The sequence below is a fragment of the Saccopteryx bilineata genome, chromosome 3 (assembly GCF_036850765.1).
Source record: "Saccopteryx bilineata isolate mSacBil1 chromosome 3, mSacBil1_pri_phased_curated, whole genome shotgun sequence".
Classification (NCBI taxonomy): Eukaryota; Metazoa; Chordata; class Mammalia; order Chiroptera; family Emballonuridae; genus Saccopteryx; species Saccopteryx bilineata.
Genome location: NC_089492.1, coordinates 101,943,623 through 101,964,474, shown reverse-complemented (window position 1 = coordinate 101,964,474; position 20,852 = coordinate 101,943,623). Strand labels below are relative to the sequence as shown.

The following is a 20,852-nucleotide window of genomic DNA, read 5'->3' as shown; positions in this document are numbered from 1 at the left end:
TTCAGAACAACATCAAGCCATTTAAAATTTAATTTGGAATGGAGACTTCACTCTTAAACCAGATTTAGGGGACGTAATATAATTTTATAAGTTCTCTCAGCCATTGTGGAGAGAGTACGGTTGGAGGTGATCACTAGCACCAGGGAATCAGGAAGTGCATAGTTGAAATTCTTCAGGATCAGATTATCACAGATTTTCTTTACACATGGTGCTATGTTATATATACTGTACTTAATATATATTAAGAAACAGCTGTGACTTTCTTTTCCTTTCTTACCTCAGGGAATCTCAAGAACACAGCTTTACCTTTCTTCTAATTTGCATTATTTTTATATTTGTTTTTAATTTTCGAGAGTGTATACATTTAAGTTACAGTGTGACTAAATAGAAGAACAGCGTGCTAATTTTCATGAGTATATAGTTTGTTTAAAATACATAAATATCTACTGACTAGGATTTAAGAATTTGGGACACAAAACTTTTATGAAAAGGGGGTGAGATGTCATTACTTTTAGGTAAGATTAGACCAGGAGGTTATTTTTACTGATTTGTTCCTTTTCGGATATCTCCCCACTCCTCCAACTGTAAACACACACGCATACACACACATCCACCCACAAAATGCTAGGATTTTGTCCTAGCATTTTTGTTCTAGCATTAAGCGCTGTTGAGATCAAATTAGTTTGCCAAAAAATAAGGTCCTACCCTTAAGATGGAAAACGGCTAGGGAGAGCTTAAGAGAAGTTAAAAGATTTTAGAGCTCTAAAGGGAGATTTGACTGCGTGTGGATTTACTTTTAAGTTTTAGAAAATGTTCAGTGATTTTAATAAGCATAGCCTTTTGTGTTTTGGCTTAATTGAAGGAGTTGTTGCAGTGAGTGTCATTGGCCAGCTCACATTTAAACGCCCTGATTTGTACTCGCTTTGTTGTGATTGAAAAAACGATGGCTCTTTACAATGACATTGAAAACCATGAGATATTTGTATTTGGTTTCTCCTAATTCCGCTTATGTTTCAGTTGAAATGTGGACCAAATCCAGTTGCATTGCAAAGCGTGTCCATTTCATGTGTCTATTTACCATTTGAGTGATTTTGAGCAATGGATTTTCTTTGACAAGAGCAGCACATGTTGTTTTTTAGTAACATTCATCTTTGTTATACTCCAGACCTCTTGAACACAGATTGGTTTTTATCCATGTTAATGAAAAAAAAATTTCTCTATTTTTCAGTGGGTAAAGCAGAAAAACATGGGATTCTGGGAAGTCGGGATCAGGTTAGCAAAAGTGTAGGATAAAAGACAGTAGACATGGAAAATAATGATATCAAAATCACTTTTTTTTTTAACAGAAATGGGAGCCTACAGACTAAAATGGTGAACAAGAAATTAATTTAAAATTTTTTGCTTTAATTTACTTAATTTTATTTAATACCATTTGATTTTCAAAATGCTGACTGTATATGTGAGAATACTCAGTCCTTATATGAATGTGAGTCTGTGTTAATTTTTTTACTTTTATCCTTTATATGCTGTATGCGTTAATCGACCTTAAAATAAGATTTGAAACTACAAAGAGGAAAAATTACTTGAGCAACTGCACAGAGTTGAAGAATAGTACTTGGTGGTTGCTTAGAAGGCAAGACAAGATAATGTAGACTCCAGTGAATTTTTTAGTGTGAAAATAGGCACAAATATATGGCAAATAAATACATTTCAGTGGGGTAGCTATACGGAGTAAAAATGTTGTAGATGAGAAAAAACAATTGTTTTGTGAGAGAATTAGAACATCATTCTTTTTCTAGATGGTTCCAAATTTTCTCACATTGACCCCGTATTATTTTAATATACTACTATCTTGAATCCAAGCTAAGTCCTAGTTCTTTGTTTTAAATTATTCTAAACAGGTTTAAATTTTTTTTTTTTTTAAGAAAAACATCGATTTGTTGTTCCACTTATTTATGCATCCATTGGTTGACTGCTCCATGTGCTCTAACACAGCATCTGAAAGTGCTTTATGATCTACAAAATCAAACTATTCAATATCTTCCTATGGAAAAGGGCCGTAAGGCCCTCTTCATTTTGCCTGTGAGGTAAGAGAAAACCAAAGAGTTAAAATAAATTAGACAGAGATCATTTGAAACCAAGACTTTCAAAAAAAAAGTCTGACTGGATTTCAAACACACAACACCTGGCATATTGGGATGATGCTCCAACCAAATGAGCTACCCAGCCATGGTGAAGTCCTAGTTCTTTTTGCGCTTTGTCTTTTGAGACATGGGAGGAAGTACGGTGTTTTGAAATAATTCAACTTTGGCCCAATGACCTCTTTGTATATTCCAATAAAATATAAGAACCTAAATGATTCTGAGTTTTTTTTTCCCCATGAGTGGGTTATATTATTAACCATGTACTGCTCATCTGAGCGAATCCCAGTTTAACTTCTGATATCTGTACCCAGATGACTTGACAGTGAGTGAATGCTCCTCCCTTAACAAATAACTTATTTTATGCTTCTCCAGCACCTCCTGCTCTGAGTAGTCCTTAGAAACAATTAGTGTTTTTGCACTCAGATCTCAGGAGAAAAAGGTAGACCATCATGTTATGTTAACCTCTAGAACAAAAATGCCTATCGATTGACCTTTATAAACAATTTTCAAAAAGCTCCAAGGCTTTCTTACCACTATTGGGAAACCTGTGAAAAGATGGTTGGGAGGAGAGGAGTGGACAGATGGTAGGCACTGAAATAGAAGGCTGGCCTAAAAGTACAGAGGCCAGGATTTTTTTTGAAAGTCTTGGTTTCAAATGATCTCTGTCTAATTTATTTTAACTCTTTGGTTTTCTCTTACCTCACAGGCAAAATGAAGAGGGCCTTACGGCCCTTTTCCATAGGAAGATATTGAATAGTTTGATTTTGTAGATCATAAAGCACTTTCAGATGCTGTGTTAGGCAAATGTAGGAGATTTGTATTAATTTCTTTAGAATACCTGAAAATGACTTTGAGAAATTAATACCTACTTTTAAGATGAAGCAAAGCATTTCAGTGGCCATTTTCTTCCCTACATAGAAGGGAGCTAGTTTGGTCAAATTATCAGACAGACAGGATATGGACAGGTACCATTGCACTCAGCTGTTTTCCCGTTTGTGAGAGCCTTGAGTTGAATGTTTTTCTGGGCAGCTAATCTTTGGCACCACAGCTTTGTTCAGTGGCATCTGGCAGTAGATTGATTTAAGCAAGTCTGAGGTTTGCTCTTTTCAGAATGTGCTCTCTAGGCAGCGCCTGTGTGGCTCTGACATGGCCACATGCTGCTGCTGATTTTCCTGCCTTCTAGCACCATGTGTGAGGCTAAGGCATTCTGACACCTGCCATTTGGAACCTTTGCTGAAAAATGTCAAGATTTTTAGACAAGATAAAGACAGATATAACTGATCATTCTTTAGTCTGTCAGGATTAGGCTGAGGGCATTTGTTCATAGATGGATGAATTGGCGAAGTGGTTCAGTTCTTAGTTTTGAGTGAGTCACCCAGGTCAGGTTTTGTACAGAATATTTGGATGTATTATTTGTTTGCTCTTATTCTCTTTGATACCTGTTTGGTGTGATAGTAATTTGCTCTTTTCATAAGCAAAGGTTTTAGTGATTAATTTTTTGCTTTTCACTGGATAAATTGTGAGGGTTGGGGGTGAGTTCTTCTAAATCGCCACTGTTATTAAAGGATCTCATAAGGAAACTGCAGAGTTTGGAGGGCAGGCTTTTGTTATGATCATATTGCCATGCAGATGCATGCACTGATGACAGCAAGAGCTTAAGTGATCAGAGTAAGACCTGTTTGAATAAACGGAAGTAAACACTTCTTCTCTTTACTTTCTTTTTCTTTTCTCTTCTCTTCTCTTCTCTTCTCTTCTCTTCTCTTCTCTTCTCTTCTGTTCTTTTCTTTTTTTCTTCTCTTCTCTTCTCCTTTCCTTTCCTTTCTTTCGGGGGGGGGGTGGCAGAGACAGACTCCTGCATGTGCCCCAACCAGGATCCACCCATCAAGCCTACTAGAGGTGATGCTTTGCCCATCTGGGGTCCTTGCTCTGTTGCAACCGGGAGCCATTTTTTTAGCGCCTGAGGTGGATGGAGGCCATGGAGCCATCCTCAGCGCCCGGGGCCAACTCGCTCTAATTGAGCCATGGCTGCAGGAGGAGAGGAGAAGAGAGAGAGAAAAGCGCGAGGGGGTGGGGATGAAGAAGCAGATGGTTGTTTTTCCTATGTGCCCTGACCGGGAATCAAACCCAGGACAGTTCACATGCAGGACCGGCACTCTACCACTGAGCCAACCAGCCAGGTCCTGCTGCTTCTTCTGGTTTTTCCCTTGAGCTCTTTTAATGTCCTAGGACCAGACAACTGATTTGTATGTAAAGGACAGGGGAAGTGGTAACCTGGTGAGTTTGTCCCCCTTAGTAACTGTATCTGATTGAGGAAGGGACTTGAGCTCTGGTATAAAAGGATTAAAAACTATTATTATTTTGCTTATTCTTTCCTTTCAATCTTGGGTGAATTATAGTCGTATGCTATTAAGTAAACTCATTCCTCTGTTTCTCATATCATGATCTTTATCTTGGATATCATGTTCAGTAACATAACAAAGATGGTAATAGCCTAATTTGGTATAATTTGGGAGAGATATTCCAGTGACTCTAGTTATTTTGAAGTGCAAAAAATATAAAGAGGTTAGATGAGGTACCTTGTGAGTGACTTTATTGGGAGCCAGACTGTGTGAGAGACTGTGAGTCACATGGGAAACTGTACCCTCTGGCATCTCTTTGACAGCTTCTTCTTACTTAAGTGGCTTTAAGTGGCTCAGTGGAAAAGAGAAAATGAGTATTCGCCAACAGACTTGTTCCTTGTAGTGTAATTTGTGAAGACTAGTAGAAATATAAAATGTATCTCCAGTGATTGGAAAGTGAGGAGGACTAATGGCTTTTATGTTATCAACGGGATCTATGGATTGGAACCTAAACATTTGAAAACATTTTACAGTGGAATCTTGGTAGTTCTCTAGTAAACAAAGCTTCTTGCCTTGAGTCCTAGGTCACCTTGAATTATATAAAGAAGACTTTTTGTTGAAAATTTAAGTCAATTTTCTTCATCTTTTAACTATCCTATTATAATTTTTCCATAGACTCACCGAATATGTGTTTGTGGTCATGGTTATAGAAATCGTGTTCATATAAGTTTCTTTATCTTATGATTTGCTTATTTATTTATTTATTTATTTACTTTTTTAGATTTTTTTTTTTATTCATTTTTTTTTTATTAGAGAAAGAGGGAGAGACAGAGAGAGAATAGGGATAGGAGCAGGAAGCATCAACTCCCATATGTGCCTTGACCAGGCAAGCCCAGGGTTTTGAACCAGCGACCTCAGCATTCCAGGTCGACGCTTTATCCACTGCGCCACCACAGGTTAGGCTGATTTGCTTTTTTGATATCAGTAATCATCAAGAGAGTGAATGTAGTAGGGTTTCACCTCAGAACTAGATAATCTTAATATTACTTCTGCCTGAATCAAACATACAATAGTATCCTGTATATTCTTAAAGTATGTTTGGTATATTTACAAATATGGTCCTAAATAAGATTTGAGTTTCAGTTGCCATCTTGGACTCCTCTTTAACTCAAGGTGCAATAGGTTTTCAACAAAGAAAGGGTTGTATTGGTATGTGAATTATTTTAAAAGGTTCTGAGGTGAAGAAGAAGAAAAAGTCAGACAAAAATATCAAAATAAATCAATTGTACCTTTCAGGTAGTATGTTATTTTCTATAATCTCTACTAGTGTATACCATTTATCTCTGTTCCCATTACTTGGTAAGGTAGACACATGTCTTTAACCCTGCTGTCAGTGGTTCTGAGACCGCTGGCTCAGCAGCCCCTGTTCTTTAGCACCAGCATGCTGCACAGTATTCCCACTTCAGGCCCATTTGCAGTTGAATGTATTCATTCCATAATGTATTAAAGCCAATTCATTGCAAGTTCTCTTTTCTTCCTAAAAAGGGTAAATATGATTGGGATGATAGTTATCATAGGCTTTGCTAAAACAAAACAAAACAAAATAAAAGCAGATACTGTGAGTGACATTTACATATTGCTTATGCAAATAGAAACCAGTGAGCTGTCACTTTTTCTGGATTTAATTTTTTTGTTTATTTGTTTTAAGTTTTTAGGTTTTAGAACAATGGTTCTCAAAGTATAGTCCCAGACTTTATTAAAATCTAAAATTCTGTGTTCCAAAAGACCATTAAGAGAATGAAAGTACAAGCCAAAAATTGGGAGGAAATCTTTGCAAATCTTGTAACTAATAAAAGACTTGTATTTAGATTACATAAAGAACACTTGCAGTCAATAACAATGAAGCCAATTAAAAATTGGCAAAAGATTTAAGTAGATATTTTACTAAAGAAGCTTAGGAAAGGCCAACAGATATATTGTTATGTTCAGCATCAACAGTGATTAAAGAAATTTAAATTAAGCTACAAGTAAATGGTAAATGCCATTTTGTAAGCACTAAAATAGCTATAGTCAAAAAGACAGTAATAAGTATTGTCAAGAAAATGAACAAAAGGGAACCCTCATTCATTGTTTCTACACAATTTCTTAAAAAGTTAAACATAAATTTACAATGTGGCATTTCCACTCCTGGGAATCTATCCAAGAGAAGTGAAACATGTCCACATAAAGATTTATAAATGAATATTTATAGCAGCATTATTCATAACACCAGAGAACTGGAACCAGCCCAAAACTCCCTCACCTGGTGAACAGGTAAACAAATGTGGTATAGAGTAATGGAATACTATTCAGCAATAAAAATGAAGTGCTGATTCTACAACATGGATGAATCTCAAAAACATTATGCTAATTGAAGCTGGACAGAAAAAAATCCATATTTCATGATTTCATTTATATAAAATGTAAGGTAAAGGATAAATATGTAGAGACAGAAAGTAGATTGGTGGATGCCTGGGACTGGCATTGAGAATGGGCACAAAGGATCTTTGGGGGTGAAATGTTCTGAAATTAGATTTGAGTTATAGTTGTACAACATTTATTAAGTGACTGAGTTATACACTTAAGATGGGTGAATTTTATGGAGTGTAAATTATGCCTCAACAAAACCTTATATCTGTGGTCCCAGGACCAGCAATATCAGCATCACCTGTGAACTTGTTAAGAAATGCAAATTCTCTGCCCCAGTGAACCAGAAACTATGGCGGTGGGGTGTTTTAACAACCTCTAGCAGATTCTTTTTTTTTTTTTAATTTTATTGATTTTTTAGAAAGAGACAGACATTGATTTATTGTTCCACTTATTTATGCATTCATTGGTTAATTCTTGTGTGTGCCCTGACAAAGATTGAGCTTGCAGCCTTGGTGTATTGGAGTAATGCTCTACCAACTGAGCTACCTGGCCAGGGCTCTGCAGCAGATTCTGATGCAGGTCCAAGTTTGAGAACTACTGCTCTAGAATGAAGGAAAGTTAAATGGAGATGTGGGTAGTTTTTGGTATAGTTTATGCACATTCAGTCGACTATGTTCCTATAGCTGTAGGAAAGTTTTGAATTAAGGACTGTTGTTGTAGAGTTAAAGAAAATTACAGGGCAGTAGGAGTAAAAATAAACTGTCCTTTCATGTTCTTGATATGTCCCCACAAGAAGCTTTATGATTGTGATGTTTGTGTACTACATATTAGTAAATTCCTGGTTTCTTTTAGGCTTGCTGTTACTTAACGAACATAGCATAAACAGGTTCATTTGCCATAACGACGGTGGAAGTTTAGATCCTTGAAAGGAATTATTTCTTCTAAATATTTACATAGTGTAATATGGCAGAGCCAGAAATGTGTAATGATCCCCAAAAGTAAAGATCTGGCTATAGATAATGAAGTAAATGGAGCAGCCGGCTGAACTAACACTCAGTCTCTTCTCCATCTGTTCAGTGTACTTTTAAAACTATGATTAGAAAAGGGGTTGATTTAGAGTTGTCTTCTAGTGCGTGGCATATGCTTTCAGGGTTGTCCCTGCCCCCCAATCCCTTACCCCAGCATGATCTCGATGGTCAAAAGAAATTCTGAAGTTTAAGGCTGCTCCAGAAAAGGGCTTGATGATCCCAACTGGAGGCTGCTGGTTGGTACATGTATTAGAAGATGTTTGTGGAGTGTCTCTCTTCACTGTGGGGTGATGACTTCTGCAGAGTTAGAAGTTCATTCAGAGAAAAGTAGATGTTAGGTGGGGCTAAGAGGATAAAACAAATGGGAAAAAGGGGAGAAAAGGAGGAGTGGAGTGGGTAACCAGCTGGGCATGACAACCAGTAAATGTATCATTTATTAGTAGTGTTCCCTGAGGTTGTCAATAGTAATATTTAGAAGAATATTGGGGAATATAGCAGAAACCATTGTTATTTCCAAAACTTGATTGAGCTTTATGTAGAAAGTACGGGCTATTGCTAGTAAGATATATCTTAGTTTCTGTCGCTATTTCTCATTGTCTCCCTTTGCTTCTCTTCTTTTTTGTTGTTCTTTCTTAACACTTAATAATTAGTATTATATTAGTGAGTACTTACTCGCAAATTATTAGGTTATGTCCTCTAAATTGGTAATTCTGATTCTGACTTCTGTTATTAGATGGATAATAAAGGAATGAAATACTTCACAATAAGTTTCATTCTGAAAAGTCTTTGCCATGGCAATCTGAATTCCTCATATTTATTAGTGGATAAACTCCATAGATCTATTTAAGCTAGAAAAAAATATAACAAAGGTGGAGTAGAAAACAGCAAATGAAACTTTTTCCTTTGTAAGAAAACTGAACAATTCTCTATATACAACTCGATTTATATTTTAATAGAATTGCATTTGAAAAAATAAATAAACACAAACAACCTGTTATTATATGAGCAGAGACAAATTGAGTGTATAAAAATTTTGACAGTTTTGAAGTTAACTGCAAGAATCAGGAGAAACATACTCGTTGATTTGGTGGGGGAAGGGTATGACAGGTTGACATCATGTTCTTTAAATCAATACATTTCAAACTGTTGACCAAAGGACACTTTTAGTTACAAAATTAGATCAGTATTTGTTCCCTGCCCTCTTAGTTTTTGGGCCTTGTTAGGAGTGAGCGTGGAATGTTTACAGTACTGCTGTAAAGACCACCTTCTCCCACCAGGAGTGAGTGTTCCTTTCTCCAAGCCTGCTTTTCATGTCCGGGAGTCAGTGGGGACCTTGTTAGTTTGCTTAGTCTAACATTCATGCACCAGGCCCTGTGGTTTCTCCAGTGGCTGTCTTTTCCCTTGAATGCCTTGGTGGTATTGTGTAGTACTTATAACTGCTTCATGTTGGCAAATGGGGAAAAAGAATAAAGGAGTGCAAAAGAAGGTGAAGGTAAGGGAGAAAGAAAACAAAAGGAATGTTTACTATGGAGGGTAGGTGCAGACTGACAATTTCTGCTGGTCTCATTCTTTGTCAGAAATTGCTTCTACCTCATTGGAGGAACTCATCCTTCAAACAGACAAGTTCTCCATCTTCTTTGTCCTTCAGTTTGATTGCTTTCCCCTATGATGGCATTAGAAGGTACCAGTGATTTTGTCACATAGCACTGACAGCATTAAAAGGGATTAAAAATGAAATGTTTTGACACATTGTGGTATATTGTAGCAGCTCAGCATCACTGAACATAAACTTATGATGCTAATTACCAGAAACAGATTGTCATATTGACGACTATTGTATTCATGGCACAGAAAGATAGGTAGGTTGGTAACTTATGTCTTGAGGAATCCCAAACTCCAAATCAAAGTTCTGTTAGGTAGTTGTGAATGTGTGTCTGCCCTTTTTAGTCTTCTTTTGTGACTGGAAAGTATATATATTTTTTCATCTGATGTGGTATGAGGCACTGAAGGGAAAAGTAGCTGAGGGAGTTATGTACTGTTGAAATATTACTCTGTGGATAAGATGTGATAGGTTGTCCATCTGGGTATATACTTACCCTCTGCTTGGTAGGCATTATAAGTTCTTCTGGGCTTGTTATGGGTCCTCTTTGTGATATTTGTACCATTGCTAAACTTGTTCTCTTTGGAAAATGCTCATCTTTTAAAAGTTACTTAGAAAATTTTTTAAGCTGTTGGTAATTGCTTCTAACTGGTAATGCTTCATAACTGGTAATGCTCATCTTTTGAAAGATTGCTTAGAGGTGTTTTTTTTTAAGCTGTGGTATTGCTTCTAACTGGTTTTCCACCAGATGGTGCTAGTGTTACGTACCTGAAGATAATCTTGTTGGGTGCCATTGAAATCTTGAGTTGTATTTTCTCTTTTTCTGATTTACCATATTTTGCTTTAGTGTTTTTCACACACACTAGTTTTCTGATATATACCTCATGTCTTTTTTGCTATGAATAGTGAACTGATTATGCATTGGTGATCATGAAAGATAATTTAGGGGATGGATTCAGAGGCCAAGGACTAAGTGAAACTTTAGGATACATAATAAGTACTTTCTTGTAAAATTTTTCATCATGCATTTGCTTCTTATTTGACATGTGTGTACAGATTAAGAACTTACTCTTGATTTTCCTGCTTAATTACTTTTCTTTTATGTTATAACCATATTATAAAATGTTATTGTTTGAGATCCTAAAATCCATTTTTGGAAATTATTACTAACATATATTACATATCCACATCTAAGTTCAGAATAACTTTAATAACTTTAAAAGGAAGTTTGGTAAAGAAAAAAATGTTGGCCATATATGCTATCTGATTTCCTGACCAATTAGCAATTATCATTTTAAACTTTTTGGTTTACAAATAAGTTACAATTTATGTTAACATGAGGAAGCATGTAATTACAATTCCATGGTTATTGAAGAAAAATTTAAATAAACTAGACTGCAATTAAAGAACTAACTCATACTTAAGTACTATTAATGTCATATTACATAACCTATTTTTTCTTTTGTATACCTGTATTTTAAAAATATCAAAGTTGGACATACAGTTTTGAAACCAGCTTTTTTCCTCTTAATGTTTTGCAACAGTAATTTTAAATGATAGTATAGTTTTTCATTTAATGAACCTTATCTCATATAAATTCTTAAAAATATAATAGCTGGTTCAGAATGAATCATATTTTGCGATTTTTGTTATATATTTTCAAATTACCATCTGAAAGAGTTCTACACCTTTAACATCTTTAAGAGGATATGATTATGCTTGTTTCCCTCACCCTTATCATTACCAGATTATCTGAGTTTTTTTATTTTATTTTTTTAGATTGAGTTTTTAAAATGACTAAATACTGCTCCTTTGAGATTCCCTGAAATGATAATTTGTCGCTAAATAAAGGGCTTTAAAATTTCTTTGATATTTTCTTAGAAATAAGCTTTATCCTTCAGATACTCAATCCTTGGTCCCCTTGTATTTATGGTGGTTGATTTTTGGTCTTATCTCCTATTCATAAAATACAAACAGCTATTCTTTCATTTTGCAGAGTAGGTTATCTCATACGCAGAGCAAAGAATTTACATCTGTGTTTGTTAACTCCTTTAGCACTTTCTGTTACATGTTGAGAATCATAGGTCATTTAACCCTCTCTTCATATGAATGTTTCTCAGTCTGAAAACTGGGAAGAATGGTATTTTAAATTATTCTGAAAACTCTAGTGAAATGATCTATGTATTTAGTAGTTATTTAGTGCCTATATTTTTGATGGGAAGAAGGAAAAAAAGAAAACTGCTAGATATTGATCGTATACTTTCGTGAAGAAATAAAAACACATCAGTTTTTATTTTTTTTAAGCAATATATCCTGGCTGGTTTTGATAGTTTATTAAATAACTGTCTTGTATTTAGATTGGTCACCTTTGAATTAAATTCTCCTATTAACATAAGGAAGCATATAATTTATTCTAAAATAAGAAACAAACAGAAAAGCTGTTTTCCTATTTGGGTACTGGGGAGAGGACCTGAAGGAGACTCATTCAGAAGCTCCATGTAACCTTGTAAATGAATGTGAAAACTATTCTTAAAAAAACTTAACAGCTAGTTTTCCTGTCTAGTGAAGAGAAGTCCCCCATCTCAATTTTGTAAAAAACTGCTATTCTCTTACTGTAAGAATGAATAGTTATTGTGAGAAAACCGCTTGCAAACCTGTTCCAAAAGATCCATCCACATACAATCTTAGCAGAAGAGACTTATAAACTGTGAAGATACTAATTCTGTAGTTTAAATGTATGTTTTTAAGAAATATATATTAATAAATGAACAGATTTATATAACATTGAATTTTACTTAAGATAACAAAAATTAGTATTTTCAACTTAAAGTATTTGTAAAATAATTTTTAATTACTTTAAAAGTAAATAGTTTTCTATTATGGGCATTTTACTTGCTTTTTAAGTTATGAATATGTGGTTTGTATTTTTTTTTAACTAAAAAGACCTAGAAAGACCCTAAATAGTGCTGAATTAGATTAAATGTTATTAAAAAGTGCCAATTTAATTCTAGGGAATTAGCACATTAATATATAGGCCTGGTGAAATGTAAGGCCAATGATAGCTTCTGAAATATACTTCTATATATTTAAAGTTTGAGATACCATATGTATCTATTTAGATGCTTGTCTAAACTAGCAATTTGAAGGAGCTTTGGAGTACTGTAATAGTCTCAAAAAACCTTAGTTTAGTTACGGTTATATCAGCTAAGTTCCCTCTAACTAATAAATTCTGCTCAGAGTCTTGTCTGTCTCATAGCAAATTAAATAAAATAATCAAATTGCTGAATGGACCTAATTTGTTTACACTTGAGAGAAATTTGTGAAATATAGAACTTATTAAATCACTAGATACATGATTTTTTGCAAAGTTTATTTTCTTTCCTTAAAATATATTAGAAGTAATTGGAATAATTTTAAAATAGTTTTCCCATAAACTTATAAAATCTAGCTTACTTTCTGTTGAATGTCGGTCTTTGAACTCCAAATAGGAATGAAAAAAGGAAGGGAGGGGACATTATAACTTTTGTTCTTAGTAGTTTCTCCTGGAAAAATATCATCACCACTCCCAGCTTGATTTGTTTCATTTAATTCTTGCCACATATACTTCTTAGATCGTTACATGTTTTATATTGAAGTAATCAGTGTTGAGGTTTTTCTGTTCATTTAGATTATTTAAGCATTCTGATCTGTGCTTAGTACTGAACTGCTTATTGGATCCATGCTATCTAATAACTAAAGCATATGAAATTTACTGCATTTTGTATTGATTTAATATTAATGTTAATCTAAAATCTTTGGGTGCAGTGTGTCACATCTGTTTTGTATTCCTCTGTTTAAGAGAACTGGCAGTATGGTATTTGGAGGAATATTTATTATCTGAGTGTTTTTCTTTGCAACAGTTTCCTTAGTCTACTGAGAATTATAACTTCCAAGAGACAGTGAATCACCCAGCAAATTCTCAGGTACCCAACTGCTAAAGGCTAAAGTTAATTGGAATTTTTATTTTCCATTTAAGTTCCCTTTGCTTTAATAGTGGTAATTTAGGAGGCTTCTGGCAATGATAGAAAATAAATTTGTCATGTAATTTTAAAAAATATTCTTTTCTATTAATAATAGGTTTAACTGGCACTTGATGGATACTTTTTTTTTAAGGAAAAACTTTGTTAGACTGACTGTTAGTTTGTATTTGACACCAAATTTACCATGGCTGGTGATCGAATATTCTTATCCTTTGGTAGTGTTTCTTAAACTTTTTGGAGATAATTGATTTCTTTAAGTAATCAGTGAAAATTATAACCTCTTATCCTAGAAAAAAATGGATAAGCACAAGCATTTTGCATACAGCTTTGATTAATCCTCCCTCTTGCTGTCCAGAAGTACGAGGGCCCCAAATTAGAAAGTGCTGCTGTAATGGCAGTGAAAATCACTGCAAGTACGTTGGTTTTAAAATCATTGTGTGTCACACTAAGGATTTTCTTCACTTACGGCTATTTTTTTACATTACATTTCCTCTTTGATGATTATATATCATTATATAGTAGAACAGCGGTTTCAATCTGTGGGTTGCGACCCCAGTGGGGTCGCCTAAAGCCATCGGAAAATACATAATGCATATCAGGTATTTACATTCCGAATCATAACTGTAGCAAAATTACAGTTATGAAGTAGCCACCAAAATTATTTTTTGGTTTGAGGTCACCGCAACATGAGGAACTGTATTGCGGAGTCACAGCATTAGAAAGGTTGAGAACCACTGTAGTAGAAGATAAGTATAATGTAATCTAAATCTTTTTTTTTTTATTGTGATAAAAAGAGATACAGACACAGAGACAGGGAGAGAGATAAGAAGCATCAACTCATTGTTGCACTACTTTAGTTGTTCATTGATTGCTTTTCATGCGTCCCTTGAGCAGGGGCCTCCAGCCAAGCCCACTAGTGACCTTGGGCTCAAACCAGCAACCTTTGGGCTCAAGCCAGTGACCATGGGGTCATGTCTATGATTCCACGCTCAATTCAGCAACCCTGCACCTAAGCTGGTGAGCCGGCACTCAAGCCAGCGACTTCAGGGGCCTCAGTGTCCCAGGTCGACACTCTTTCCATTGTGCTACTACCAGTCAGGCATGACTCTTATTTTGGAGAAAAATCACTTTTAGTTTTAAAGTCAGTCTCAGAAGTCATAGACCATATTTGAATTTTATGTGCATTCGGTTCTACTTTAGATATATAAAAAATAAAACACACTTTATGTTTTGATCAAAAGTGGAGGCTCCAAAAGAAATAAACGAGTTCTTATGGATCTGTTTTAAAAAGTAGTTCTTCCTTGCCTGACCAGGCGGTGGCACAGTGGATGGAGCATCGGACTGGGATGCGGAGGACCCAGGTTCGAGACCCCGAGGTCACCAGCTTGAACGCAGGCTCATCTGGTTTGAGCAAAAGCCCACCAGCTTGAACCCAAGGTCACTAGCTCCAGCAAGGGGTTACTCAGTCTGCTGAAGGCTTGCGATCAAGGCACATATGAGAAAGCAATCAATGAACAACTAAGGTGTCACAACGAAAAATTAATGATTGATGCTTCTCATCTCTCTCCATTCCTGTCTGTCTGTCCCTGTCTATCCCTCTCTCTGACTCACTCTCTGTCTCTGTAAAAAATAAATAAAATTAAAAAAAAAAAGTTCTTCCTTAAGATGATGTTACATTTGTTGTATAGCAGTATAGGTTTTCATTTTCATGAGAAGCTGTGAAGCTAATCAGAAGTCACTTGGGCTGGTTAGGAGCACAAACTTGGGAATCAAGCTGGTTAGGCTTTGAATGCAGTTCAGTTGCTGACCGGCTATATGACATTTGGCACATTACTTATTTGTTAAAAAAAAATATCTTCTCCAAAGGACTGAATGAGATAATGTCTCTCAAGTGCATGGTTTTGTGCTGTGTGTAAAATATCCATACATACTCAGTTCCCTCTTACTGTGTGATGATGTTGGTGTTGATGAGGAACAGTGTGAGTCACTTTGCTTTGTAATTGCTGACTGTTCATTTTTCCGATTGTTAAATTTAGGATAGTAGATTTTGGTTATAAAATATTAATTAATTAGTAAGTCTTCTCCTTTCCCCAAATAATCTTTTAAAGGCTCAGTGGCTTTTTGTTGTTGTCAGAGTTCAGTCAAGAGTTCTTGAAAAGCAGAGTAGCAAGCTAACTTTTTCACACTTTACTTCTCAGTGTGGTATTGTTACAGTGGGGCAATACATGAAAAGTTATCCACAATTGAGGTAAATACTGAGAAGCAGAGAAAGGAAGAGAGGTTTCTAAGAGTACATTAAAAATAAGCACTCATATTTTCTGCTTTTGAACCTTTACAGCTAGATGGCTGCATGGTAGAGGGCCATAGGTATTGTGAATACTTGGGGTAGATGATGTTTCTTTGCACATGATGTCATAAAGAAGACTTCTAATTTTTTTTTTAATATTAATATTTTTTATTAAATTTAATGCAGTGACATTGATAAATCAGGGTACATATGTTGAGAGAAAATATCTCTAGATTATTTTGACATTTGATTGTGCTGTATACCCCTCCCGCAAAGTTAAATTGTCTTCTGTCACCTTCTATCTGGTTTTCTTTGTGCCCCTCCCCTCCCCTAACCCCTCTTTCCTTCTTCACCCCCTCCCCCCTCCCCCAACCCCCCCGCCCCTGTTGCCATCACATTCTTGTTCATGTCTCTGAGTCTCATTTTTATGTCCCTTCTATGTATGGATTCATCTCAGTTTTTTTTTCCGATTTACTTATTTCACTCCGTATAATGTTATCAAGGTCCATCCATGTTATTGTAAATGATCGACTTCTAATTTTTAAAATTTGATAAACTATACAAATACCAACCAATCAAATATCGTCCCATTGTGGTTTGAAAGGTATTTGAACCAAAAAAGAAAGACGATAAGATGTGTGATGTTTTGATGAAATAAATGATGAAATGCAATGGTTTAATGTCTATATGAAGCGGAATGTTTCAAGTTTACTGAAAAGATGACTTCAGATCATCCTGAAAAGAAGTGGGGTGATATCCTGTCTGATCCCTTTGCTCTTCCCGTTGTAGTGGTTAATTGTAATCTGGTGATAACAGTGACATTGTTTATGTCAGTGGTTTTTGTGTAGATTCACATAAGCACATACCCACACATGTGTGTGAGCTTTCCAAGATGCTTTAGAATGACTGATTCCAATGGGAGTTATAAATGTCAGTCACCAGTGGGTTATAAACACAAGAAAAGCTAAGTATATTCTGAAAATTTGTAGTTGGCATCATGGGGGAGTTTCTATTGTGTTCATCTGTCTCATTTCTACTGGCAGAAAACAACTGAATGACAAAACCTGTGTATTTTCTGTGTGAAGAAAACAAGATTGTTTAATCACTTTGTGTTAATGAAAATTTAAATGTTATATACATATTATTGAACTATAAAGCAAGCACTTTGCCCTACAAGTTTTTTTTTATCTAGCCTCATTTGCTTATTTTTTTTGACCAGATACAAAGTTTGAAAAATGATATTCTCCTTTTCTTTCTTCTCAGTATTGTCAGTGAAGCAGGAGCGTCCATCTATAGTGTCAGCCCTGAAGCTAACAAAGAGATGCCAGGACTGGACCCTAATTTGAGAAGTGCAGGTAAGAAGCTATGCACCATCACAAAGGCATGTGATTTTGACATTTTGGACTTGTATTTGTAGCAAGCAGAATATTTAAATAGTCAAGAAAAGTTAGGCTATATATGCGCTTAAGAATAGGCATGTTAGAAAGAAAAGGGTTGGTTGGAGTAATAATTGTAATTATTGAAAAGAGGAAGAATACTGTTTCTTTGTTTTTGTTTTAAGACTTTATTGATTTTACAGAGAAAGGGAAGTGGCGTAAGAAGTGTCAACTCATAGTTGCTTCATTTTAGCTGTTAATTGATTGACAGCTTGTCATATGTGCCTTGACTAGGCAAGCCCAGGGTATTGAAACGGTGACCTCAGCATTCCATTCCAGTTTGACGCTCTATCTGTTGTGCCACCACAGATCAACAATAACTGTTTCTAAAGATCACTGCATAGTATTCTAGGGTACAATGAAAAATCAGCTCAAAACAGCCACGTATGATTTTGGTATTTGCCTCATAATAATAGTAATAACAATGAAGAGGATTAGATATAGCATAATCATAGTGGGAGCTGCTAATACTAATCTTTTTTAAGCACTTAATATATGTGAAACATTGTGGTAAATGCAATACCAGGATTATTTTATTTAATCCGTACAATCCCCTATGAGACATTTATTATTCCTACATTCTAGATGAGGAAACCGAGGCTTAAAGCAGTGTTTCTCAATTGCTGAAAGTGTTTTTAAAACCATTGGCTTAAAGGGCTTAGAGAGGCCATATAACCAGCAAGAGTACTTAATATATGTATACTTCTGTAATAAAAGTATACTTTTCTTTATAAAAAACAAAATTCAGAACCCCTCAGGTTGATGCTGAAAGGTAATCTTCCAATAGGGCATTGGAAATAAATCTTGTCCAGGAGGTTGCATCCCTCAGGCCTCCCACTGCGACGGGGGCTGCTGGTTCTTTTCCACCACTGGCCCATGTGGCTACCTAACCATGATAGTGTTACAGGTGAGACAAGACTGCTACATTCCTATAGGACTATAAAAATAGGAATTAATGAAAAGGGGAATTGGTGTCTGGTCCTAATAACTCTGATTTCAAACTCTGTGTCTTCAGTTTGTGATTCACTGCAAGAATGCCTTCCTTCTTTGTCTCAGCTTTTGTCCATATGGCAGTGACTGTGTTTGATCCATAACAACTCAAAACATCTATCTCAGCGTTTTTAGTCTTCCAAGTCTGGTCCTGCAGGCAAATATTGAAAGAAGCTGAATCTTCACTTTTAGTTTTCTAGGGCCCACTTCCTTTTCTTCAATTCCTGTTTTCTTAGAGAGAGTCTGTCTTTTTTGTAGTGATTAATGCCAGGGATGACTTTATACTTCATTTGAGACCTGACCTACCTGTGAGTGTGGGTTTTATCTTTCATCTCTCCATAACTTTACTGTATCAGAATATAATATTCAGACAAGTGTTAAACACATGTAAGCAAATGACCTTCATATTATTACTATATCTTCTTGACTGTAGTTTATCAGCTTATTGAAAACAGAGGTTATTCTTATATGTGCTTATATTCCCCCATTTTAAATACAGTCTACATGAAAGGCATTTAAATTGGGTAGATAGAATAGTAGATACATGGCATTAAAATGTTTATTATGTATTTCTGATTGAAAATGGAAGATTGAGTATTCTTGTTTTTTCTTCACTTCCTTCTAAAATGTCAGTAAAATCACAGAAACAATAGAATGGAGACATAAACTCACTAGGACACAAAAAACAGGAGAGGAGGTAATAACATTAGTTTTGAAGCTGCAAAGCAGAGGGCTGAGTAATAAGTGGTCGAAACAACTTGAGAAAGTTGAATACTAAGACAGCATAGTAGAGAAGAGAGAACTGACCTAAATAGATCATGGAAACCTATAGGCTCAAGAAATGCACCAAGTACCTTTAGAAGTATTTTCGGAGGGTTCAGAAAGCAAAAGGAATTAAACATTGAATACCATATAACACAGCAATTCCATTACTAGATATATACTCAAAAGAATTGAAAACAGATACTCAACAAATACTTGTATACAATGCTCATCGCAGCACTATTCACAAATAGCCAAAAGCTGGAAACAACCCAGATGTTCATGGCAAATGAGTGGTTAAAAAATGGTATATTGTAAGGTGGAATATTATTTTCAGCCATAGAAAAAAAGAAAGAGGTACTGATAATTGTCTTTCTTCATTGAATTTCATTACCATTCAGCAAATTACCAGTTTATTAAGACTAAGTTCCTACATGTACTTTTTGTCCTCTAGTCAGTCACAATGCAAGACTCAATTACTGTGGCTTAAGATAACTTGCTTTAATTTTTTAAATTGCACTCTACCTAGCATTTCTTTTTTTTTCCATATAAACTTAAGAGTAATTTGATTAATATTATAAAAACCCTGTAGAAATAGTGACATTCTGTTGAATTTGTACCTTCATTCAGGTTCATCACACTTTATTTTTCTTACTCAAAGACCAGACACCCACATACAGTATGAATAGATTCTCCTCTATGATATATTTTTTTAATTAAAAATATTTTTTTATTGATTGATTTTAGTGAGAGGGAAAAGGTGAGAAAGAGAGCAATCTGTTCTCGTATGTGCCCTGACCAGGGATCGAAGTGGCAACCTCTGTGCTTCAGGACAACGCTTGAACCAACTGAGCTCTTTGGCCAGGGCTTCTCTGTGATACTTTTTTACTAGCTGTTGAAGATACATGGTGGGATCATCAATTTTGCCCAAGTGACTTGAAACCAGCTAACGATTGAAATCTTTTTAGTTCTGATGGTTTTTTTTAGTTGACTCACTTGCGTTTTATAGGGAGCCAATCATCATCTGCAAATAATAATAATCTAGTTTCTGTCTTTCAGTAAGTAAACCTTCTTTCTTTTTTCTTCTAATTACATTAACTAGGATTTCCTGAATAATAGTGAATAGTAGCAGTAATACAGAGAAATATTGATGTTGTATGTGGACAAAATAGTATTTATCATACATTTGGGCATATTGCATTTTAAAAATATGTAGCAGCTTCATTGAGATATAATTTACATAGAATACAATTTACCCTTTAAAATGTACAGTGTATGTTCTGTTTTTTTGATATATTCCGAGTTGTGCCAACCATCACCACTATCCAGTTTTAGAATGTTTTCATCACCCCAAATAGAAACTCCATACCATTATTAATCAACCCCTTTTTCTCCTTCTGCCCATCCCCTGGCAAACACGAATCTACTTTCTCTATTATATGAATTTATTTAATCAGCCATTTCATATAAATGAAGTCACTACAGTATGTAGTCTCTGGCATCTTTCAGTGAGAGCATAATGTTTTCAAGGTTCATTTGTGCTGTTTCATGTATCAACACTTTATTCTTTTTTATTAACAAATTTCCATTATATGGGTACACCACATTTTGTTCATACATTTATCAGTTGATAGAATTTGGGGTAGCTTTCACTTTGTCTGTTGTGAATAACACCACTATGAGCATTCCTGTACAAAATTTTAAGTGAACAGGTTTTCATTTCTCTTGGTATATATATTCCAAGGAGTAAAAATTTGGGGACATATGGTAACTCTGTTTAACAACATTATTTAGAAGTCTTTTTTGGCTTCTATTGCTATGCTTTCCTCACCATTCCT

The 20,852-nt window shown here is 35.2% G+C and overlaps 1 protein-coding gene across 2 annotated transcripts in view; it reads left to right on the top strand.

Annotated features, from left to right (window-relative positions):
* SRBD1 (S1 RNA binding domain 1) overlaps nt 1-20,852 on the top strand; it is a 219,140-nt gene that overhangs the window by 88,669 nt on the left and 109,619 nt on the right. For both annotated transcript variants that reach the window (XM_066267044.1, XM_066267043.1), the window contains exon 15: nt 17,090-17,181. In XM_066267044.1, the coding sequence (XP_066123141.1) occupies nt 17,090-17,181 (92 nt within the window). The remainder of the gene's footprint in view (nt 1-17,089; nt 17,182-20,852) is intronic.